General features: G+C 42.8%; 1 protein-coding gene across 1 annotated transcript in view; it reads left to right on the plus strand.

Moving 5' to 3' along the window:
- Positions 1-9,577: 9,577 nt before the first annotated feature.
- LOC105690714 (probable G-protein coupled receptor Mth-like 1) overlaps positions 9,578-26,273 on the plus strand; it is a 74,296-nt gene continuing 57,600 nt past the window's right edge. The window contains exons 1-2 of the mRNA XM_012408759.3: positions 9,578-10,675; positions 13,508-13,746. Of these exons, the coding sequence (XP_012264182.2) occupies positions 9,894-10,675; positions 13,508-13,746 (1,021 nt within the window). The 5' untranslated portion in view covers positions 9,578-9,893. The remainder of the gene's footprint in view (positions 10,676-13,507; positions 13,747-26,273) is intronic.

Consider the following 26,273-nt stretch of genomic DNA (forward strand, 5'->3'; position numbering starts at 1 on the left):
TTCGAATTCGTTCGAGAGAGAACAGCTGCACCTCTCGCTAAACTGCACTAGCGTATCCTGTAAATTCGATAAACCATATGTGGATGTATGTACCATATACTTATGTATGTATACATATACACACGCGGTATATACACACATATACCCGTATACTTTTTTTCCTTTGCCTCCGGTGCAGCCCAGGCGCGCTATGTAACAAGGGATGCTGCTGCAGTACGAGCGACGATGACATAAAGTAAAATAGGGGTGGGATTCGGAGGGGCCCCCCGAGGGAAGAAAAAGGGAAAGAAAAGAGGTTGGAAGTATATAAAAAAAAAGACCTTGTTTATCGTTTTAGGGTAGGTCACGTAGACGTCCGTTATTACGACTGCAGATGAAAAGCACGTATAGAGCGTTAAGCCCCGGGATTATCATTAGTATTATCGTGATTATTATTGATACATATTTTCTTTCAATTCCCCAATAGCATCGCGCCGTACTTGTATACAAATTCAATCGGATACGATCGAATATGTCGAAATTACGTTGCATGCATACGACCTTGCGCATTATTTCTCTGTTATAACAACCTCTGCGGAAAAAGAATTTTTTTCAAACAATGATGGAGCGAGAGAGAGGGAAACGTTCCATACAAAATCGTCGTTCGTCAGGCGTATTATTATTTATTTTTTTCTCTTCGGGTTGCATTTCTATATATCGTCGTTAATTTTTTACGAAACACATCGCGTTAGCTGCAATCGTTGCGAATATTTTTTACGTTATACCCGTCTCGCTGCAACCTATACCTGATTTATTTCTAGTTAGAAAAAATGAAGAAGAATCCAGGCGCGGCTGTTTTTGAAATTATTGTTTTTTTTTTTTTATTTTTTTTCACGCGTTGTACACGCCGAAGAGATCGAGGCGACGCACGTGCTCTTCCATGTGAAAAATGTTCGAGCTGACTCGATTTTCGTCCACGGGCTGCTCCGGTGTGTATCGGAAAAATCTTGGAAATTCTTCAATCCGAAGAGCGATCTTCGGAAAGTGACTTGGAGAGGGGAATGGTAACATACGTTACGGACTTTTACGAGCCTGTTTTGACTCCGAACACCGTGAAGGGGGGACTCTCCGGTTTCCATTTTCGTAGGATATACGTATACGCACGTATACATTATGGTATCTACGCACCATCGCGAAGTTTGCCAAATATTATGCCCCACGGTAGGTATGTACCAGCTTACGTAATACTGCAGTATGGAGATTGCTCAATCACGGAATCCGGAAATTGTCTCCCGCCGTTCCAAAAACCTTCTAGAAATTTTCCACCGCGCCAAAACTATGCTCGAGTGCAGCCGAGCGTGTGGGATGTGCTTTCATTTATATTATACGTATTTACAACGCAAGTAACAGCTCTGGATCGATTCAGACGCTATTTAAAAATGTTGTTACTCGAGCCTAATTTATTTACAGTTATGTGACAAGTTTCCGTTTGCATATTTTGAGAAATTTCCTGGATATGCTTCGACCGGTCCGTCGAATACCGAAGAAAATTGCGGGTAGAGATAACTTTTGCATCGAACCCCGCATGTCAAAATGAATCGCGAAACGGTCGCTATTGATCATTTTTCACAAACACTGGTGATTTATTCCTCGCGTTGCGAGGTTCCGGTTGAACAGCTCTTTTTTAAAATCGATTTAAAAAAAAAAAAAAAAAAAAAAGAAAGGAATACACACGATATTGGATTATTATATATCAGGAAGCGAAACGAATGAATTCTCCTTCGCTTATTGTTGTGTGCCCGAAGAGGAGGAATTTTATAAGGAATTTTTGTCAGGCGAGTTTTTTAAATTTCCTTCTTCTGTTCCTTAATTTTATTATACTTGTACACGAAGATGAAAAAAATCAAATAAAATAAAACGAAATAAAATAAAAGATGAAACGATCACACCGGTGAAATTGCGTGCGGATAATATTTCGTCGGAATATCACCGGGACGGCTCAAGAATTTGATACGGAAATCAATATGGAGGTAAACGTATAGGTAGAGTTGGGAGTGCGGAGACTTTCTTCCTGATGCGATTTGACAGGCGGTGTTGGGGGGGGATCCGTTGGCGAAATGACGGGGCAAGTTTCTCGGGAAGACTTTTTTTTTTTCTTCCCCTCCCTCCCCGCAATACCGTACACGGAGCAGTCCGTAAAACTCGTTGACGTGTGCAGGACTACTACGAAGTTATACCGTGCGCACGGGGCGAATACGCCGCTAAGGGTGTCAAAATGCAATTCATCATCCGCGAGGCGAACGGACACACGAACGTAAAAGTAGTTCGGGAGAGGGACTTGCGATCCGAGCTTTCGCGAACGCACGCATCAAACGCATCAATCTTCTTTTGTTTTTCAACAACTGTACGCCCGCGCGCAAATTTACCTCGACGAGTCGATAGGAAAATCTTAACCCTCCCCCTCCCCGTTCGTTCGCACGGCGTTTGCTCAAATTTAACAGGGATAATGGGGAGAAGTGCCTTTCTTGTATCCGGGCGTGATGCGGACGACGCGTCAAAGAGATAAAAAAGAAAAAAAAAAAAAAAAAAAACTTCGTCAGCCAGAATTCTCGACGTTCCTCGAACGTTCAGGAATTTCGCGTCTATCCGATCCTCTTCATTTTCGTATCGCCTGCATATTTGTTTTATCGAATTCCGCATCGGTTTAGCAACGATTTGCAGATTATGTTTTTACGACATACGGCAATGGGTAGTACGTGATGTACGACGTATTATACGTAGGACGAAAAAAAAAGAAAATACATCGCGATAGAATTCGACCGGAGCGTATACTACGACAATAACGTTAATGCGATATCGTGCTTAATGTTGCGCGATTTCAACTTTACGGGTCCCGCGCCTTATCGCCGATTTTTACGGCTCACTTTCCGCGTTCCATCCAGCGGAAGGGAAAAGAAACAAAGTATAAATGCAGAACGTGCATTCTAACGAAATTACCCAATTCGGAGCGACCAGATTTTGGCGAAGTCTGATTAATTCTTTTATCATTTGAAAAAGAACGAGGGATTCGTCTGTTGTTGTAGTTGACATGAAAATTGCGATGGTGACGAATCAAGAAATTCTTCATTTTTTTCACGATATATGATCGAAGGTCTTTGTCGGCAATAACGATGTTGTAAATTTAAATAAAATATAAACCTCCGAAGATTTGTCGTCGACAGGATGAATCGCCGATTAATTATTTATCCGGGAAGAGATTTCGCGAAACTCACGTACAACGGGGGGCGAAATCGAAGCATCAAATATTCAGTGACGGTAAACGGAGGAGATCTCAAACGTATCGAGCGAACAATTTACCAGCCTGTACAAACGTTTCACCTACTCAATTAACTTTTTTTTTTTCCAAACTCCACGCCGCGGCGCCTTGGAGGGTCGAAGTTCGTCGTATAAACGTTTTTGACGCTCAAGAGCCGCGGGCGGTTTTTTAAAAGCCTTTGTCTTTTAATTTATTTTAAAAAGCATTCGACGATTTACCAAGACGTGTTCACACGATACTTTTCAAATCTTTCATTCCAGGCGCGGAGGAAGCCCAATGCGGAAGCATCCGCGTTTCGAAGTACCTACTCTTAGGTCGTGTAACGTAAAACTTCTGTCCCTCGGTTCTCTTTCTATTCCGGAATTTATCGCCGCGGATTTTACACCACCTCCGCGGCAACGGCGGCTTCTTATGTGCTCGGTCTAGTGGTACTTTGGACTTCCCATAAAATACTTGAGCCAGATTTCTAAGTAGGCCACAAAGAATTGCCTCGGACTTATTTCGAACGTACGACTCGTCCGCGCGTTAACCAACAGAATTCTGAAAAGTTTAACGAAAGAAACTCGAATCTCGTAATCTCAATCAACCCCTCGTACATCGGCACTTACGAATCACTTTAAACTACTCTCCTATCAAACGATTACATTCATGGGAATACTCACGATAAGCCTTTCGAATGTTCCTTTGGTAAAAACTGACGATTGTATTCCAGTTCGTCGTTAACCAAAAAAATCTGAAGCGGTTTAAAAACGTCCTCTCAACGGAGCGGTGGATCTGGACCGAGGATATGAAAGTCACTAGTTTTTTGCTACTTTCGAAACAAAAAAAAAAAAAAACCATTCGCGAAATGCCATATTTTTTTTTGAATAAAACGTGAAAGAAAATGAAAAAAGTTGGGACTAAAATCTAATAATCGATGATGTATATTTTTGCGGGCGTTCCATCATTTTTTTAGAGATAAAAATTTTTCGATTTCCTCTTTTAAACGACGCCTGCACCGACGACCTTATTCGAGTCAGTTTTCGGTGTAGAGTCCCCATTATCTGTCCCCCGCAATCTTAAGTTAATCTTTTAAACGACCCCAGCAGTAGCGTACGTCGTGCGAATATAATCCGCTTATGAACCCGCATTTAAGCCCCGAGGAAATTAACACGTTTTACCGAAAGTAGGTTCACGGTGCACGGGGCGAAGCTATACCTAATATATACATACGTATATAATATATCATGGGGGAACTCGATGGGGATTCTTTGTCACAGTTTTGTAGTGTAGACATATGCGTTGTCACGTTCCAAGGTTCTCGAGGCCTTTCGGTCTACGGTTCGACGGTTCAGGGTTCACACAATCGAAAACGATCTGAAATGGGTTCTGCATGATACGACCAACCTCGTACGCCACACCGTAGTCTATAAAGATCCTATGCTAATACAACAAACCCGGCGCGGCACATCCGTTGCGTGCGTATAACGCGTTTCAAATAAAAGGGTCGCGGCTCTGTAAAGTCCGGCGTCTTACGGTCGCTCCGCACCACCGAAATTTCATTTCGGGGAGTTTGCTCGCTGGACTCTCTGGTTTAAATTAGTTGACGGGAACATTGTTATTAGTAACTGACTTCTCGGTACTATAATCTCGACAATTTACCTACAGAGATAAGGGTTACCGGGGAGCAGGCGAACGGAGAAATTCACCCCAAAAACACGAGATAACTGTTTCAGGGTTAAAACTATGCTATGTAAAGATAAGCGTGCTATATCCTTCCTATTCGTTCGAAAATTTTTTAGACCGCTGTACACACAGTAATCGAAAATCTTGACAAATTTTTTGACTCCTCGTCGACTCTATTTTTTTCTGATCCAGTTTTTGTATTTTTTTTTTTTTTTTTTTATCAATTCTCCGCCAACGATACACAGGTATATAACGGTTTACAAAAACGTCCCGCTAAAATCCGACGTATAATATAAGTATATAAAACAATTTTCCAACGACTGATCGTCAGCTGCGATATGTGATGTCTAAAAATATAATTTCTCTTGAAAAAAAAAAACGGGACGATGTTCAGCGTATAGTACATACGCCTTATATTCCGAGTATTCATAGACATCGAAAGTGTGAGCTCGAGATTTTCATTCATTCTTAGAATCGCTGGAATCTGCGCCACTTGAAAGCGTAGGTACCTTATACCTACCTACCTACGTGATGTTATTGTAAAAAAATTGAAAATTATTTTTTCTATCTCATCGATTCCGGGTACCGTTAGAATTCTAGGCTAGATTCGATGGAACGAAAGTTATAAAAAAAAAAGAAATCATCGAGACTTTTCTGAGGAAAAGTATAGCTACAACGTTTCGAGCAAACTCGTAGGATAAGAATAAAACAAGATAGAAGAGCAGAAACTTTATAGCATCGCGAGGTCGATCGAATGTCGTTATTACATCGTAGTTTTCGAATGATTCCGTCGCACAATCGCACCTATACCGTGTACAAGGTACGTGTGTGGAAAAAAAAGTGTGACTGAATTCGCTCATTGATATGCGCGACGCGAAATCTTTTCATCTATAGAATAAAAAATGAGTGAAAATCGATCTCCGCCGAACTATGTGTATCGTGTACACGTGTACGCGTGTACATCGCGGATGATGTACAATCGTCTGATGTATGCGCGTACCTACATGACACGCGACAAAGCGAATCGTTTCGAGTATTCGATCTCGTGTCGAATTGACATCTGAATCGAATTGCGCAATCCCGTATTACTGTACAACGTCGGAGTGGCAGCTCGTGGAATATATAGGTACGTAATTGCGAATTATATCCTATTAACTTTGTTCATCTCTGATTTACTTCTCCATGTCGGATACACGTTCGCGATATCCTTACAGCGATATACATATATCCGAATATCAGCTATCTCACACTCGGCTGTTTTCATCCAGTTAGTTACCAATTACTCGGCGGTTACCTGCGCTGCGGGGAGGCGCCTAATCTCCGCTCGTATCCCGTTAGATTTGTAGCCTCTACCTCTTGTAATTGTTCAACAGTCTCTAACGCAGACATAACGCGGGGTAGAACGCGATAATGTACTTGTGAGTGAAATTTTCGAACGAACGTAAATTTTTCACGACGATCGACGAATACCGATAGAGACACCGTGGATTGTTTGCTGATAATTATCTCCCGTTTTCTTCGATTTTTAAAACTCCCCACTTTTTTAGGGACATACCCGTACGTAACCGAGGAGTGCGTATTGTACGCTTGCAGCAGCAATTTAGCACGTAATGTCTAACGATTTGGAGCGCACGGAGTGGTTTCCCCATCTCGGTCCATTGTACGCTACGTTCGAATGTCCCGATCTGGCCCTACGCTCCAGTGTACGCAGAGGAAACGCGAGAGAGATTTGAGATATCGTATTGTAATACGCTTACCCGCAATTACGTTCGCATCAGAATTGCATTCCATGACCTATGACCTTGGTCCGAATGCTAGAAAGACTTGATTCTCTCCACCTTGGAAAGAAAGAAACATTCAGACCCGAGCGATCCCACAAACTGCGTGAAATTCGCCGTAAAGTTTTCATTGATAAATTCGAAAAAAAAAAGTGTCCACGCCTCTCGGTGAGATGTAAGTATCGCACCGTTATATATACTCCGTTCGAAGAGACGAACGGTGTCCACGGTCGTCGTGGGATATGAAACGGTCAATTGTAATCGAAGCTATGTAAATAGAACGCGTGTGCAAACGCGCTTTGGTCGTCGCACACGCGTGCGGTGGCAGTGGTGGGGGCCTGGGGTGTTAATGCGTTTTCACGTGCGTGTTCCTAAGCGGCGGCCGTTCCGTGGTATGATTCAGATTTTATCTACCCCTTGCCCGATGGCGCAATCGCCCCCGCCGCCGCCGCCGCCGTCGCCGTCGCCGTTGCAACCGACCGACTCGCTAAACTCCTGTACACCGGCTCTGAACGCAGACAACTCGAATCCCCGCTTCGCCGCCCGTCGCGGTTACCCCGTAGGACAAGGACCTCCGCACCAAATCAACCAAAACACCCTAACGCTGCGCGCGGGTTTGTACACCGCGAAGAATAATATAATATACCGATGTCCTCCGTACCAACGCGTGCACACCGTTGTGTGCAATCCCATGCAGTATACTAAACGTGTTTGTATATTCTTGTTCAAACAGACGATGACTGCGGCGTAAACGCCAACGTTATGTGTGCACAGATATACACGTATGTATATATGTTCAAGGACCAGGTGTTGTGAGGGGATGGAGAAGAGGGACGAAAAAAAAAAAAAAATTTCTTCTACCCTCCATAAAACGACGTGTAAAATCATGAGAATTCGGAGATAATTTTTTTGTTCATTTTCCTTTTTTTACGACAACAGGTAAATATATGGATAGCTTGATCATATATATTCGATATATAGGTATATATGTGTGTTTATATTTAGTATTTGGTAAGAGAACTTCACATTATGTAATCTTACCGTAGTACCGTTTCTGTTTACACATGTGTGTTCACAATTTCTAGGTCTATATTTAAGTCGAGGCAAAGTCGGTACATAGCTCGTCAAAATACATAATAAGTATTCAAATCTTTCTCAGACTAGTTCAAGGTGATAAGCGTCACCGATTTCTTCGATAAATAATGAAACCAATTGGGGACAGAAACGGGGATCGTTTAGTTTGCCAAAACTTAAATTTCACACACACGCACTGCAGTCGTTATTATAATCGTTATTTTTACTTTTGCTTATTATTTGTCGCATTCAGATTTCAGCACGAGCTTACAGCAATTATATATCCACATCTGCGGAACGTTCGGTATTCGATGTGCGAAAAAAATTAAATTGAACAAAAAGAAGCGTCCTTGCGTCGCTGCAATATGGCGCCTCTGCAGGCGCCGTACAGTGCAGCTCGAGTTTTAAGAATTTCCGTTCCAGTTGCATACTCATCCGTATATTTGTTCTTTCTTTTCTTTCGGCTGATGGCGAAAGAGAAAAAAATTTGCGCTGCTACATACCGGCGCGCGTCGAGGAAAAAATGTTTAGAAATAAAGAATATGAGGATGAAAAATCGCTAACCTCAAATTACCGCGCGCGCATGTGGTTCCAATTTAAACCCGCGAACTGCGGGACCGTTTTATACAATCGGTTTTTATCTCACAACTCGGGATACTTTTTAAGCTTTTGAGCGAATGAATAATGAAATTGACGAGGAACAGAAGCGAGATTACGTTCACGGTATACAAATGCCTCGAGGGCTCGATTACTTATTGTTAGTTCAAACTCACTTCGTAGTATAGATACGATGTGGGGATAATTGTGACTAACAAGTTGAGTTTTTTTGGGTTTTTTTTTTAAGTAGAAGGATTTTTTTTGAAAACTTTTTTTTCTATTCCTTCGCGATAACGACCGCGAATCGTTTCTGTAATATTTAATTTTCAGAAGATTTTTATAAATTACTTCGTCAATTTATTTTTATACAACTTGCGTATAAAATCGTGTATATGTATATACATAGTTATTGAATTTGAATCGAATAAAAGTCATTGTAACGTGAGTGAAAAGAGGCGCGCATATATACGCGTCCTTGAATATATTTAATAAGTTTAAGCAGTCGTCCTCAAATAAAACGTCAAACGAAACGGAATTTAGGCCAATCATTCATAACCACCATATCGTATATAATCACGTTTGAGGACGCTAAAACTCTATTAATCTGTGATGCGTTGTTATATTAGGGTGTGCCAAAAGTACCGGCAATAAACTCCATCGAATTTCATCCCCTCCCTGCCGAAAATATCACCTGCTATATCCACGTCAAATTAACATACGCTCGGTATACAACATCCACGTATATCGTATCCTACGTTCGTCGCGGATTCTTCTGCAAAATATAAAAGAAGATAGGGAATTTTTATTTTGTTTTGTTTTTTTTTCAAAAGTTTTCACTTCAAAGACGCCGCGAGTGTCGTTATAAAAAATATATGACTCACTTGTGAGTCAAACGTTGAGAGACGGTCGCGAAATCGTTGAAAAAAAATTAGCAAGTTCATCGGCGTTGTAATTCCTGATTCGATTTCAGTCTCGCGTAGTTTACCGTTCCTTTCGATTTCTCTCTCTCCCTCTACCTCTATCTTCTCCTCTTCCTCTCTCGTTACACATACCTGCGTATGTACCTTTAGTCCGGCCCCATTTGGTGGGGGTAAAAATGTGTGCGCGCGCAAACGAAAACCACGCTGGATGCACGGCCGGGTGTTCGATGCCGCGTGTGTTTCGGTTCTTCGGTTTAGTGACTCCGAAACTTCTTAGCGGTGGTGACGCGTCGATTTTCTCTCCGCCGTATGATACGAGTGGACACCGATTACTTGACAGTGGATATCACGGGAACACGAGGCAATGGGGTTTTGAAATCCAAAGAAATCATTTAGGACCGAGAATTTCGGTTTTTTCCCATACCTCGGAAGTGAAGTTTGACGAAAAGAAAATTTTATTCTTCGACGATCGAAGATTTTCGCGACGATAAATATCGGTTCACCGCATTCTTCGCGCTCGCGGCCTCCGCGCGCTACGACGCTAACAATCGTCGACGATTCCCTATGAAAATAGTAATCATGGAGCTGAAAATCTGCGTGATTCTACTCCTCGCTTCGTCGACGATCGCGCTTTCGGAACCGGCGGTGCAAACTAAGGACGTTTTGGTGTTGAAGTGTTGCGAGACGGGATCGACGTTGGCGAGGCCTTCCGGCGCAGAAGAGCCGGGACGTTGTCTGCCCTCCGGAAAACCTTGGCAGCCGATAATTTATTCACCGGGTGCATCCAGTCCGGTCGGCATTCCGGACACCTGGGCGATACGCGAAAATACAAAACCGACGTGTCGCGACGGCGTGTTGACCTACATAGCGCAGGACGAGTGGAACCCCTTCATATTATTTGACAGCGGTCAGGTGGTACTCAACAGCGGTATCGGCCAGCAGTACAATCCCGGTAAATTTTGCGCCGACGAAGAAGGACTGTTGGTCTGCCTGCCGAGGGCCGCTATAACGGCCAAAGCCACCATGAAACCCGTTGTCCAACAGTGCTGCGGCGCGGACGCGGTTTTCGATCAGAAGGCCAAAAAATGCGAGTACCAAAAGGAGCCGAACGACTCACCGCCGCTGATAGACAACATCGCCGACGTTGAACTCACCTACGGATTTCCCGTATGCAACTCCTCCGGAAATCACACCATTGTCGGGAGTGTGAGTGACGGCAAGATACTCGCCAACGGATCCATGCAGTTCGAAGATTTCGTCCTACCTCCGAGACAATTTTGCATCGAAAGGACCAGAGACAGGAAATCGGTCAAGGTCCTCACCTGCGTCGAACACGCACCTCAGAGGTGAGTCTTCGCCATTCAACGATAGGAGATCGATCGTTATTTTTTTTGGACTTGGAATAAGATCGATCAAGTCGTTCGAATTCCGCTCTGGTACATTTCCGCATTCCATCTGTGTTCCGGTTGCAATTACTCGCACGTCCTTTCTTTTAGAAAGCGGAGTGAATTTGACGGTAAACGATTGCCAAATTCGAACGTTCTGGGAATTAATTCGTTTTACTTTTACCCAGATTTCTATAGACAGTTCCGGCAAAACTCGCACAACTGTACGATTTGGTTTCGCCAAATGTAATCAGATCGTCTCGAATTCTACGTTGAAAAAATGATTAGCGCGCCCGTACGATTTCATCTGCAGAAATGTGAAACCAAACACCTTTCGTACCGCAAATGGAATCATAACTTCTCGATGAAATCGTTACGCCGTGTTACGTGCGTTCGAATTACGAAGGTGTGTATACGTAGCGGTCATCGCGTTCCAAAGCGCACCTCGATTGCATTATTGTAATTTTATGCGCGGAAAATTCACGCTCGCCGCACCGGTATACGTTCGCTTTCACCTGTCAAAACTTACAAGCTTCGTCGACAGCGGGACCAGCAGCAGGTGAAACATCGAGCGATGACTCAAAGTCATCGTACGTCTTACCTAGTTTCATGACCTATAAGTAGGCGTGTTCCTTCCGAGTGGGTTGCACGCGAAAAACTCGACGACCACGACGACGATACACATGTATAATATGAAACGAATGAATAAATAAACGTTTACGTGTTGAATGCGCGGGGTACAATACTCGGGCGTATTTTTCATTGCGTCATTTATGCTCTCGTCGACGTCTGTAATCTAATAAGAAAGGAGATAAGCTTTAATCTTCAATCTTTATTACAACCGCAGAGCTTTCTCCACCGTACGACGATCTCTCTGAAAGGTAATTTTTATCACCGTTCCTCGCGACGACGCGATCGTTCGAAGTGAGGAAGAAAAAAAATCAACAAAATTAAAAGAAAACTTTCAGATGGGGAAGAGAATTGAATATCAAACTCGTAATAAACACACCGATCGAAATAATATGGTGTTCGCAGTTTAAACGAATATAATCACATAGTTTTTATCGTACATAAGAGGCAATCCTCGTCCGTCACAATCAACGGCCAATTGATCCGCAACTACCGCGAGTCCAGACGAGGATCGCTGACGTTTGTTCTTTTTCTACCGTCCCACTTGACCCGGCTTGCCGTTACAGCGCAAAAAATTAATTTCGACGTTTAAAATCGGTACGATGTATATTTATAACAATTGCAAATATTGTCGATCGTTTTCTGTACCCTTTAGATGTGAATTAATTTTTTCCTTCCATCCCGCGACTTGCATCGATCAAATCGATAATTGGTACTTCATAGATGTATATCACATCCGCGCACACGGAATCTGTTAAGGATTAATCAAAAGATCGTTAAAATATCACTCGTTGACCGATCGGCCGATCAATCATCGGACGATGCATTTGTTGCAGGTCCTCGTACGAGGCCCCTTATCTCTGATGTCCTTTCTATTTTTTCACTTCGTCGTCTTTACTCCGTGCTTTTCCGATACAATCTAATTCCACCCTCGACGCCCTATCGGTTCATTCCGATCGCGTTATTATCGAAACGATCGGTCGATCAATTTTTTTTTCGGGGTTCTTATCCGTCCAGCTGCGTCATCGCGTTCGGTGCGGGTAATCATTTTTCTCCATTAATTCCTCGCCGTTGATTTCGTACGTCGTATTCCGGATCGCGTACACACGTACATGTACATATTGACGATGACAATAATTCTTTTAACGCCAATTAACGACGCCGTTCCTCCTCGCGTAATTAATGCGAATCGTTTCTTTGCCGTATACTATAATAACGACACGTTACGTATTATACGACGCTGTAAGATCGTCAAGGATTTATACCGGCTCCGTTGTTCGTTTTATTTCCGTCGGTTAATAACGCGTACTCCATGATTTTTAATAGGAACGTAAAAAAATTCGGTGCATATCTAATCGCTTCGATGATTCATTCGTCTCTCTCAACGTGTAACGATCGGTTGTAATTAGTTCAGGGGGACGAAAAAAAATGAGGCGAAACTTGTACGGCTAATGGAAGATGTTGAAAAAAATGAAAAATGAAAAACTAATATTTGATATTCCTCTTCGTTATCGCGAAAATTTAAACGCGATTATAATCAGGATGATAATTTTGCGCTCTATTTGGTCCTCCGCATACACGGGGTACGGGTAGATATAGCTCGGAATATGGTGGGCAGGTACGCAAAGCTTGAAATCACGATAATCGTCTGCAATCCCGCGTTCCAATATACACGGCATATTAATGCACCGTATAATCGATCAAGTCGGAATTTAACGCCGTTTAACTACCTGGTTCGTTCCTATGTACATACCTACATACATATACGCGTAGGATATTTTACCGCAGATACACACGAAAACACTTAATCCGCTTTGCCGGAGCTTAAGAGCAACGAGCGAGGAAAATGATAGGGAAAACCAAAAAAAAAAACTTGGTTCGAAAAATCATCAACATGTGGAAGTAAATTGTTATCGAAAATCGCTAATGATTGTATGAGCGAAACGATTTTTGTTGAAAAAAAAAAAAAAATGAACCAACTAACTAATTAATTATTTTATTATGTTCCACCGTATCGATATAATCTGAAATTTTTTATCCAGGCTGATCTTTATTCCGTTGTCTCATGCTTGTATTTATGTACAATAATGTCTCTGATCTGTGTTAATCGGAACTGCGACCGTGCGATGGAATTTTCACGTGCGTTTAACCTTCTAATTATAGACCCGAGGTAGTCCAGGCGGCTGACATGCGGTTCACCCTTTATCCGATTGGATTTCTAATCAGCGTTGTCTTCCTGGCAGCCACCCTAGCAGCCGGGTGGCTACTGCCAACGGCTCACCACGTACTTCACTGGCGATGCCAGACGCACCACGTCGCCTGTCTCCTCCTGGGTGACCTTCTCATGGCCGTGATACAGCTCGGAGGAAAGTCGCTCCAAGGAGACGTCTGCAAATCCGTCGGTGAGTGAAAAATAAAGCGTTTTTATTCAAAAATGATACCTGGACAAAACATACGTACAGTATGGAGATATTTACTTTCTTGTTATTCGTGAAATCTCGCCGTGAGATTTCGAACAATTTCCTGGATCTGAACGACATCCAGGCAATTCGATTGTTCCGGATGTGACTGAGAAAATCGACTATAACTAAATACGAAATTGGTAGCGATTGAATTTCGAGGGCGTAAAACGTGTTTGAGGAAAAATCTTTTCCACACCGAATCAGACACAGCGGGGAAGGGGGAGGGGGAGATTCGTCGGCGTGACCATCATCGCCTGCTGTTTCCTGTTACCAAGTTTCTATTTATCGGACCGGAAATTCGTCCGATGTTGACGAAATACAGAGCGATCAACGCTTACTACCGTTCCACGGTCCACTTCGCGCCATGGTGTGTACGGTACACAACAACACGGGGGACACCGGTTTACAACTATATTGATAAGAATTTCCGTAGCCGGGCGGTACCGCAAATTTCGACCCCTCGATGGTCGAGATCACCCGATCGATTTCGAACCAACTTTGATTAACGTCGGAGATTATCGCCGTTGTTATTGATCAAACATCGGCAACAGAGCGGTACCGGGGTAAAGCCCTTTGAATGATTGTTTCCGGAAGTTGCTTGACGGCGGATATCAACCCCTAATGATTACCTGACAAAACTTCGCCGCTAAACGTGTATAAAGCTCCAGTGCACACGTACTACCCCGTATACAGACGAGCTCCTGAAACTCCTGCAGGAGCTGAAAAGCCCTCGAAAACTCTCGGGGCATCGGCGAGGATGCGATGCAACGGATGAAAAACAGATGATCGTAACTTCCGCCGGTGGATATACATTATTACCGCTGCCGCAGACGTTTTTAAAATCGTGCGTTATACTTCCTCGGGAGGTACGTGTTTCAGACGAGGGTCACAGACCCTTTATTCGTATTCTTGGCAACTGGGATGACGATGATAATAATATGAGAAAAAGCGGAGATGTTTAACGGAGTGACCCATTTCTCTTTTATCTTTCTCCGAGTTTTCCTCTTTCCTTTCGGCTATCTGCACGACGAATATTTTTTCGCTGTCTCGCCCGGTCGAGCAGGTTTGTCATTCTTCAAAGCGCGCCACTCTCGCCCGCTCGGATCCGGAGAGAAATAATCTTTTGTTTATGGGATTCGATTCAATTAATTACGAAAGAGAAAAAATACAACTGATCCGTAATGACCCTCGCACATATCTGATCGCGGAGGGCGCAGAGCACGCCGAAGAAAGTTGGTGTAATCGAAGTTGTTTCTAGTTTTTGATTTTCATTCTCGTAATTCGTATACCTCTATATATGTATACCAATACCTCACCGTAGAGCACAAGGTCGACTAAATGAAGTTTAGCAATTCAAATCCCCGCCTGCTGGTATAGTCTACAACAATTTGCAATTCGCTTCCGGAGGATCGTAGACTCGTACAGATAAACCAAAATCAAGTAAAAGACGACGAAGAAGAAGAAGAAGTAGTTGAGGAAGAAGGGCCACCGTAGTTTCTAGGGTTTTAGTGGGATATAAAATTCCAGGATCAAACTCCTTGTTCCTCTGTAATTTGATATGTAATGGGAAACGTTCAGAGATAATGGGAAATCGTATATATCGAGCGATCCGAACGTTATTTTATTTTATTTTTTTTTTTCTCCAATCCCCGGTGAGTTACTTCGTACCTCAAATCTCAGCGAACGGGCGTTTATCGGTCGCACTCGAAACAAAATCGTTCCGCATAACTTTGATTTCCAGATTTGATACTATCGGTCGAATCACCGCGATTTTCATCGCCTACTGATTACTCCGCGCTTTCTCATTACTGTAAAAAATAAAAAAAAAAATGATACTTTCAGGATGCGTTGCGGTCGCTCCGCGCGAGAAGCTGTACTTTCGAGACGTGTATCTCCGTGACACAGATAATTAACGTAACGCCGATGAGGAAAAAAAAATTGTAGAGAACAGAGAGAAAAAAAAAATGTCTCACTATACGTTGAAAAGCCAACGAATTAATTGTCGCAATCTGAGGACGTTTGCTTTCGAGTTTCCATTAGTGAGTGTGAAGAAGCGTTTGTATAACGACTAGAGAAGGTTATCTCCGGCGCAGTTGTTCTGCCCTGATATTCCCCGTGCTACTCGGCTACGAATGCATTCTTCGATACGGTCTTACTTTTCCTTCGGTATGATACGAGGTGAGACACTCCCAGCTTCTCTCTCTGTGAACTTGGCGAACGATTTTTTTTTTCCCCGACCCCCTAAACCCCCCCCCCGGCTCCTTTCAACCTCTACCATCGCGCGTCTTCCGTTGTTGTTATACCGGGAGAAAATATCGCCCGTCGGAGCGACAACGAGCGATGGGTAACGTATCCAAAGTAACGTAATGGCCTTCAGATGCTCGACCGCAACACCCGCATAAGGGCAAGACGTGTTATTGCTGAGAAAAATTCTCGAGCCTCTTTTAACGCTCGTTCTTTTTTTTTTCCGCATCTTCGGAACTTCTACAACGTCACGCGTAGCGCACTCTCGCGTTATACGACCATATGCGGGATCGTTCGCGCGAACGTGACGATCCGAAGCCATCTTCCGGAATTTTGTATTTTTTCATCAGAGAATATCAAGAGATATATCCACCGAACGCGGAATCCGAGCGAAAAATACCCGTTCGGACAACGCGATAATCCGATACAATCGGATTTTTAATCGCGCAACGTAGTGTATAAAAAATAACGTCAGCCATCGATTCCTTTCTATAGATTATGTTCGTTCGTTCTTAGCTCTCGAGATTTTTACAATGCACACACTCGATTTACAGTGGATAATAAATCATTGTTGTGAGTATTACACGAACGTGTATAACGTGTAACGTGAATTCACGTGTATATATATATGTATATTCGTACCGTCGTCTTACGTTCGTTGTTCACGACATGGGAGTGGTCTAATTATTTCGTTAGCCGTTGCCCGATTGATTCGCTCCTGTCCTTGACGGTGAATTTTATTTCGATCGATTCTTCGACGCCGAGACAAAAGATCCGTGGAATCGATTCTTTCGAAAACTTACGACCGCGCTACCGATACGCACGGGGATTTTATTTTATTTTATTTTATTTTATTTTTTTCATTTCGTCTCGAAAGGCGAAGCCACCCGCGAGGAAAGACAACCGCACCAAACGCCAGGAAATGCACGCCTCACTTTTCAGACTCGCTTCAAAATTAGTTTAATCCAACTCGCGACTCGGCGGTGTGTTTCGCGGCGTGTCTGATATCTAATTTTCACCGCAATTACTATCGCCGCGTAGCGTTAGCTACCTTTGATTTTTGTTTATGAAATTCATAGCCGCGAAGTATAATGAGCATCGCAGTCCTCGGCGTTCCGTACACTCTACTGGATCTCCGCGTATATACATGGACGTGTATACGTACATACCTATGCGCCTGTATGACTTATAAATACTTAATTATTTCTCTCTACCCGTTGATATATTCTTAGCAGTACCCCCGGGTATATATATATATATATATATATTCGTTTTCTAGATGCCACACAAGCTACCACCATATCAACTTGCTTAGCCCGCCGTTGCATGGTACGTGCTCGCCAGTCGTGGCCACTTTCAACTTACGTCTCGTCACCGTCAAGAGTGTCCTTCTCTTTTCCTCTATATCTCTCTCCTTTTCTCTCTCTCTCACTGTCTCTTCATTATGCTTCAACGACTCTGGTTTGACTCCGGCAGGGCTCTCTAATCAAATAGATTCTGATAAGAAGCCGCGTAGATGTACATAAAATTCTCTCCACTTCTCAGTACCACCCAGACGATTGTGGTGAGTTCAGCAAAACCGTCTCCGTTAGGGTGGTCCGTTGAAAATGACGGAAAGAGTTGAAAACTGGGCTTACATCGCTCGCGATTCCAGACAAAAAATTAATTCTATTTGACACGAGATTACGACTTGTGCCGAGAATCTGCAGAGAAAAGAAAAAAGAAAAAAAAAAAAAAACAATTCGCATGATATTGACCACCCGGAAACAATGGAATCATTCTCCCGCGTCGACGGAGGAGAGAAGATCATCTCGCGAAAGAAGCGCGTGCGAAATCTAATCGAGAAATTTTCGCATTTCTTCACGAAGTTCGATAACTCGTAGCTGGAAGTTTGGATTTTAAAACACGCGCCGGACATTTCAGATAAGGAGAAAGAACAGTTGAAATAAAGAAGAGTGGAAGCAGATTATTTGTTATGGTTTTTTGAACGTGCGGTGGACTGTTATAACTCACACGAACGGCGGCGGGCAGCTCGAAATATTTTTATTCCAACCAGCTTATCTCGGAGGCGGGTTAATTTTTTTCATCGGTCTCCTTTCTTTTCCTTTTCCTTTCTGTTTTTTTTTTCATTTTTATCATCTTGTCTTCGAGAAAAAACCATGCTCGGATCGGTGATCGCGGTTAACTAATATGTTATTTTTACACACCATAAGATTTGTTACCACACATGATTGCCTCGGTTGTTTTTTTTTTTTTTTTTTTTCTTTTACCCTTTTTTGTCGGAACTTTTTTCCTCCGCCGTATGAAATTTTTAAATATCGTCGCGCGACGCGTAAGTTCTAGTTCCTCGGGACGGACGTATCGCAAATCGCATACTCTCAGATAGCGAAGAAACCCAATACAGATAGCGCGCGGTAACAGAATTCGCCTCGACGCAACTCGTCTAGTTTTGATTTATCGAAACAATTCGTAGCAGTCGGAGGGATCAAGTCATTCGATTAAACTTTGTACTCTGGCGTGCATTCGAAGTCAGGAGTTTCTTTTTTCTTTTTTTTTTTTTCTTTCTTCATCGATCTTTTCGTCTGTTCTACATACCCGCGTTTCATCGGTTAGCCACGTCTCATCTAGCGTATGTGTATAAATAAGCGGTTGTGTGCCACTAGTTCTTTAAGTAGGTAACCGCCGCGACCTAGGTATCGTCCAATTGTAAGTACGCTCCGTTTCGATACGTCATTGTATTTCTCGGAAACTGCAGAAGCGAGTCGCTGATCTCGGTGGAAGAAAAGAAGAAGAAGAAAAAAAAAAAAAAACAAACACCGAGTATCCCAGAGGAGAATTTCGCTGACGTGGCGTCCGTCTTGAGTGACTATATTATTAGATCGGTTCTCACACACGAGCGCTCGCGTTGCAACGAAACTCGTAGTAAATTAAACAACACTTTTCCTATAGTTAATTAGCCTTTTGACAAAGTTCGTTAAATATCGTCGGAGCGGCAAAGCCAGGAAAATCCTTTATCGGTCACCACGCGACAGCCGGAGGACTAAAAAGCCGGATGAAAATTGTCGGCGCCCGCAGTTTCAGGGTAACTTGCCCTTGTCGGACGGTCGCTGAGGTCACGGCTAGGAGCAGCGAACGGTCGGCTATTGCGAGAGAGCAGGCTTCTTTGACGGAGCGTGCAACGCGTACGTTGTGTATCGTGGGGGGGTAACCCCCTCATCGCATAGCGCGACCGCTTCGTGACTTTAAATTGCTCAATTATTTTCCGATCCATCGGCGGCGGCTCTCGGACCATGGGAATTGAGGGAAGAAAAACATACGTGCGAGAAATTTTCTCACCCTGGAATCCAACGTAACACCCTGACCCTTTCGAGGTTTGAGTTTTTAACGCCAACGCGATGAAACGATTTTTTTTTTTTTTTTTTTTTTTTCATATACAAATCGCGAGTTCGTTCGTTCGCGTTTATATGTACATATTTTTTAGGTTTTGCGGAATTGGGACAATCTTGTGAATTTTTTTATCAACCTCTAGCTCGTATTTAATAATAATCCAAATAATATCGATCTCGTAGGCGCAGGTATAAAAAATCCCCAGCTGTGCGGAATTCGAATTCGGAAAATGAGAAAAAAAACATTTTCACCGGACCACCGTTTGAATTTTTGCATTCGGTTCGGAGACACCGCGTATGCGAAGAAAATTTATTTTCCCTTCGGATGGTAGGACACGCTGCCTGGCTCCGATGGTTTGGTTTACAGTAACGTACGGATGTCGAGGAATAATCTGATCGGACTCTCGTATCCTGGAACAGGATATTGCGACAGAAGAAAAACTTAGAAGGCTGGAGGTGGCGGTGTAAGTCACGGGAAGCTGGGGGGGAGTTTGGTTCGGTATAGAGCGGGGTACGGGTACAGCAGAAGTCAGTGTCGCTATCGCGGATGTTAAATATCGAGAGGTTATTTTCAATTTGCTTGGCATAGACGTATCTTCGTAGTGACTTTAAAGCCAGACTATCGCCTCATTACGGTGTCTGGGACATTCAAGGTTGCTAACTCCGCTTCGCTTACTGCAAAAGCCCTTTTTCTCATTAGCTTCGTCAATTCGCCGTCATTTCAAAGTGGGTATTATACGATGTAACGGAACAAAAAAAAGATACTTTGATTTTGAAAAGATTGTTGTGTTCCTCGTATTACGACGTATTATCGAGATCCATTGAAATGTTTGCCTTTGATAAAATCACGAGCTCGAGAATATAACGAGTCGGCGTTGGTACGAACGCGGTGGTTTGTCCTCCACGGAATTGAGATACGATATATTTCTATTATGTTCTGCAACGCGAACTCTAAATTGATGTGGAGAGTAAACCATCATAAATTTTTCCATTCAATATGCTTACCGCCGGATCATTGTTTGCCAACGTTTTGAAAGGGCGTTCAACGCCGTTTCCATTCATCTCGAAGCACAATGTCACCGGAGTGTGTCGTTACAAATCCATCGCGCGAGAAAGTCTGGAGCCCTCGAGCCACCGAAACGTCGTTCGCGGTACAGACTGGAAAAAAAAAAGAAGTAAAACAAAAAAAAAAAGAAGTGAAACCAAAATGTAATTAACTTTCGGCAAATCTCGATACCAAAAGCTGGAAGGTCCACATCTTATTTCGACGAATGTCACCAGCGTTCGCGAAACGTATGGCAATCGATTTCTCAGCGGGGAGGATCCGAGGAAAAAAATTTTAGGGACCGGGAAGCTGGACGGGTAGGTTGGGGTTCTCTAGTTTCTTTTCTTTTTTTTTTTTTTTTTTTTCTTCTGCAATTCATTCCGGAGACCCACGAGGTGCCCGGTGCCTCTGAAAGGAAGGAATTATCTCTACTGGTTCTTCGTGGACTCTGCAGCTCCTGATCTTGTTACGAAATGAAAAGAAACCTCTCCTCTACAACCGTACCGACCAGTCCTGGCAGAGCGGCAGCTGACGAGGCAGACGGGATCCCTGTACCATACAGGACGAACTTCCAGGGACCCTAATGGCTCTCATATTCATTGTCGGAGTGTAGAGAAATTCACCGACAAAACTCCGATGAAAGACTTGGAAACGGGGAACGTACTTCCACCTTCCGTTCGACTAACAAGAAAAAAAAACCTCTCCCTGATGATCATCGGAGTTCGCGGAATTCCTTGAATCCAACTATCCCGATTTTGATTTCTCACCTTCGACGGCTGAAACACGAAAAGTTGGAAAGTGCGAAAATAAAAAATTCGCTACGTTTCCACTGCGATCGCCTATTGAGAAAATTGCGAAATGGGATTTTCGCTGGTCAATTAATTTTAGACCAACGCGATGCCTCGGCGAGTTTAATGGAGTGAGCAGTGGGATTAGAACGAGGATTACGGACGCGGGAGAGGACGTAGGAGAAAAAAACTTGGAAAAAAGTCCAGCGATTCGGTAGATGGCCTCGGTATTCGCTAAATGTGATTATGACGCGTGTGGGGAGAAGAATAAGAAAGTAAGAGCGAGAGGGTGGAAGCGAGGGGTGAAGCTGCCTCTGGGTTCTCAACGAGTTTGGAGAAGATCGACCGAGGATTTTCCCCGGCAGGATCGTTCGGTACAAAAACAAGGGAAGATCTATGTGTGCCGAGCGGTGCGGCGATGCCCGGTAACCCGGTGCAGCTGTAGCCGTTCGAAAACGAAAGAATAGAAGCTAGAAGCTGGTGGCGAGAGAGGAGGATGAAAAGGGGGGGGGAGAAAAAATCACGACCACCGTCAGAAAACGCCACGAGGACAGACGCCATCCTCAATTGTCTGGCGATTCTCGGCGCCGCTCATCTCTCTTCTGTTGTTTTAACGGTCCATGTTGTCTAGCCAAAATGCATTGTGCAGCATAGTCCGTGCTCCCGTGTATTGGCGACTGCGGGGCGCAGAAAAATGGCCGCATTCCAACCCCTGTGTCCCCCATTTACTGGCAGAATCGTCGCGGTTTTCCTCGTGGTCCGTAGTAGTAGTAGTAGTAGTCGTCGTCTATATCTCGCAAATCAACAAAAGGACAGATGCCTACTGCACACCGTACATACCTACTCTATCCGTACATAGCCCGCAGTTTTCCGCTAGACTAGCCGACGTTTTATCATCTCCCTACGGGGGGAAAAACTGGACTCTCCGGATCGCGGAATCTGTCAACTGAAAATAGATTTTTCGTATCTATTGCCAACTTATATAACCACCCTCCGCGAATTCACGTGGGGATACGACGATTCCCTGGACTGCACGTACCACCAATCTCTGCGCCGTACTTCGGAAAGTTTGCCAGGAAACTATTAACAACCTCATTCGATATCAGCTACTCTGCATCGAATGTGCACTTCGTTTCCAAAGTCGTACGACGACCTGTGTACGTGAAATCACTCGACTCGATTCGCCTCGATTAATTACTCGTACGAACCGCCAAGTATTTTTTCTAGGGAAGAAGATCGAAAATGTGCAAACAAAAAACGAAGGCGATCGAAACGCGATTTACGTACATCAATCCGAGGTCTGCGTTACTTCCTGCTCGGGTTATATCCGGTACGTCATTTCCAAAGTGAAACGTCTCGTCGAGCGGTTCGCCGTTCGTTTGGTTTTCTCATCCGGTATGAGCTTGAGCAGGTTAAAAGTTATACGCGGATATTTGCTCGCAGCGGGGGTTTTGACGTCTTCAGATATTGCGCGTCATATTCGAGAAGCCTCCCCCCCCCCCCACTCGGTGTATATTTTGTATAAAATTACACACGCCTTATGTTTTTTTATTTTCTTTGGGTAAAACATCCGCGGCGAAAGCTACGTGTACGTACGTATACCGCATTTTCGATTTGAATATTATGCAATTTTCGCGGAACTATCGGCTGACAAGAAATTCGCGATCGCGAGCGTCTTTTGACGCGCTCCGGAGGAGGTATTCAAAGATCAAAGGAAGACACGCGAGTTCATCATATTTAAAAATCAATGAATTCCTCCGAGCGGCACGCGTACACCTAAGATTCGTCGGATATTTGCTATTCCTGTGGTAACGTGTTTACAAAATTTGCAAATAAACTACGAACTGCATACACAACCTCCGTGGATACAATACACTCGCCTCACGTGTTCCGCTTATAATCTATACATACAAAACTATTGTAACTCTCCGACAATTTACTTACCCCTCGCAGTTAGTCACGTTCTACTGTACATCCCTCTAATTACTCACCGTCCAGATACGATATAATAAACCCTCGTGTCTTTGCCGCATCACTTTCTGTCTTGTCGTAAAAGAATCGATACGCATCGCGAAGAGCGTTAAAAATTTAACGACTAAATGACGTACGACCAGCCCCAATGAATCCATTAAACTTTTCGTTTTCTCTGTTTTTTTTTTTTTTCTCTTCGTTTTCATTTTCAATTCAGTAACAAAGACGAGGTGTTCGAGAATATTATTACGCTCGCGATCGGCGAAGACGAGGTCACGTTTGTTAGTGAGTTAAAAAAAAAAATTTAATTTCCTTTCGTTTTAAACCGTGCGAAATTTTTTCGCAGTAGGTAGGTCAGCTAGGTGAAGTCCGAAAGAACGATATTAACTACACGGAAAATTTATAGTATACAGAGATTATTTTCTGCGAGAAGGAATTCACCGCAAAACAATCGTTAAGTTGATTGATCGATTGAATGAGAGTAGAAAAAAAGGAAAAAAGAGAAGCGGCGAGCGATCGGTTTTGGTTAAAAGAAGATCGAAAGGATGATGATTTTCGAATTTTTATGCCCAAGTATCTCAATGGCAGTGATTATTTCTGTTCTAAACCAATACCGGCGAGACGTGATAAAATATTTCGATCGGAATTACCCGGTGTAAATATTATCCCGTTCATGATCCGCGCTATCGGTCTATATACCTAGATGTAATAGCTTGCGGTTTAATAAATAATTTGAGAAAATATACGCGGACGTGATTTTGATAGTTTCTCCGTGAGATAATAATTATGCGGATAGTTGGGTACATCTTTGTTTGATTCATACGAAATTTCGCGATATTCTTTCGGTCGGTTAATAATTCGCATGAATCATTTTCAAACACGAGTGAGATGGAAGACGGAGAGGTGGCGGTGTAGGTGGATGGGTAGGTGGATAGTTCGATAGACGGAAGAGATTTAGACGGTTTGGATATTCGGCAGAAACAGAAACTGATGTGTGTTTATGCGTCGAGTGTAGAAGCCAAGCGAGCACACATTATCATCATAGAATGTATATAATGTATATATACAGCGTTGAAAATTTTTGGAAAACTGGCGTTCGAACGTACGTGCATCCGTCTCTGCTGCGTGTACGTATATGCGTCGAATTTCAGCGAAACGGAATATAATAAAGCTGAATCAACAATCATCAAAACAAACCTCCGGATCGTAACACGCCGGAAACATGCCGACGGGGAGATCAGTTACCAGATACACCGGAAATGGTTTTCAATTTCTATATAAATTGTGCAGTATTTATGCATATCAAACAAAAATTTGACGTTTACGTTAATTAAACTCGCGCCCCTGTATGTTATATCGCAAGACCAGTTGGAATTTTTTTCTATTTTTTCAAATCGGACCAATCACGTCAAATATATCATCAAAAAAATCACTACAAATTATATGAAATCTCAGATTCTTTGTGCATAAATTCCGAGGATACGTAACGGGAAGTTGAAAAACGAACGTTGATATACACGTATAACAAGGTGACGGCAAAGTCAGAAACTATTGCGAAAGGTCGGAAATTCTGTGTGAGGATTCTCATTCTCATTTTTTGTTTTTTCAACTTGTCGGTGATTGAAGTGCTATTAAATTATAGAGCCAAAGTTGGCTCGTAAAATCGCGATATAATTGAGACGCTCTGATGGTCGCAGCGGGACGCGCGTTTGTAAGGCACTCGGACATCGTGTGTGCATGTACGTACAGTGTATGCACTTCCCATGCACTTCGGGATACGTTACACATGCATTCCAAATACTCCACAATAAGCCACATTTCGAATGCGCCAATATCAATTATACGCGTAAGTACTGTATGGTATGGCCGCATGTATTCCACGATACATTATACAGGTGCGGTGGCTAATTACGTATAAAGGCGATACGGATGAATTTCCATGCAAAATATATTTCTTCTATTTTTCTTCAAGTGTGCGAAGGGATTACCGCGGAAGGGGTAGTTTTTTTTTTTTCCTCTCTTCTTTTTCATTTTTAATATCTTTCGAGGGCGTTTTCCGCTTTTTCCCCCATGTAATTTTTTACAATTCTTCCTCTTTTCCCCCTTGCAGTCTTCTCTGCTCTATACTTTTTACCGTTCATTTTTTCCTGTCGTTTTCAGTTTTCTCTTGCACTTTTTTCTCTCTTTTTTTTTTAGTCTCGCTCATTCTTTGGCGCAGAGGTGCACCATCCATCCATGCGCCTAATTTACGCTTCGATGACGACGCGACTGTCTCTTCCCTTTTTTTTTTTTTTTTTTTTTTTTTTCGTTCTTTCTCCCGTTTCTTTGTAGCGTGCATGCACGTTGTATGTATACGATATATACGCCCAATTATCTACTCTCTCTTCGTGATCGTGGTATGAAGAAAAAAAATGTTGTAGAAAAAACAAAAAAGATGAAAAAAAAATCATCGTACCTGCGGAGGTATACGTATAGAGCCTGGGGTAAAGGTAGAAACTACCAATTGCATGTCATTTTTATATATGCAAGTACTCGAACGACGCAATATTCTCTCATTTGTAATACATATAACTCCGATAATTACACGATAATGACGAGTATATAATATTTTATAAAAAAATATCACAATTTTTTTTCTTTCCAAAAAGGCAAAAGGAAGAAGATAACATAACGATTGTTGTAGAAAAATGTAAACAATTTTAAGATATTTAATATGATTGATATTTTACTCCTCGAACAATCTCCGAATATTTTCTATCCGGTTGAAATCATTCTGTTCTATTCAATTCGTTTCTCCCCCCCATTTGGTTGTAGTGGGAATTCGATTTTCGCTGCGATCTACACGCTGTTCGTTGAATTGAAAGAGTAAATATCAAAATATCGTGTTTTCAAGCGAATTGAGCGTATGACAAATTTGTTAACTATATATATATATATATGAATATTATTCGCTTCGAAGAAATTTCTGTAACAAATTTGACTTTTTTCTTTCTCTTTTTTTTTTTTCTTTTTTTGTTAATATAAATTCATCCA

This window comes from Athalia rosae, chromosome 3, assembly GCF_917208135.1.
Source record: "Athalia rosae chromosome 3, iyAthRosa1.1, whole genome shotgun sequence".
NCBI classification, from domain to species: Eukaryota; Metazoa; Arthropoda; class Insecta; order Hymenoptera; family Athaliidae; genus Athalia; species Athalia rosae.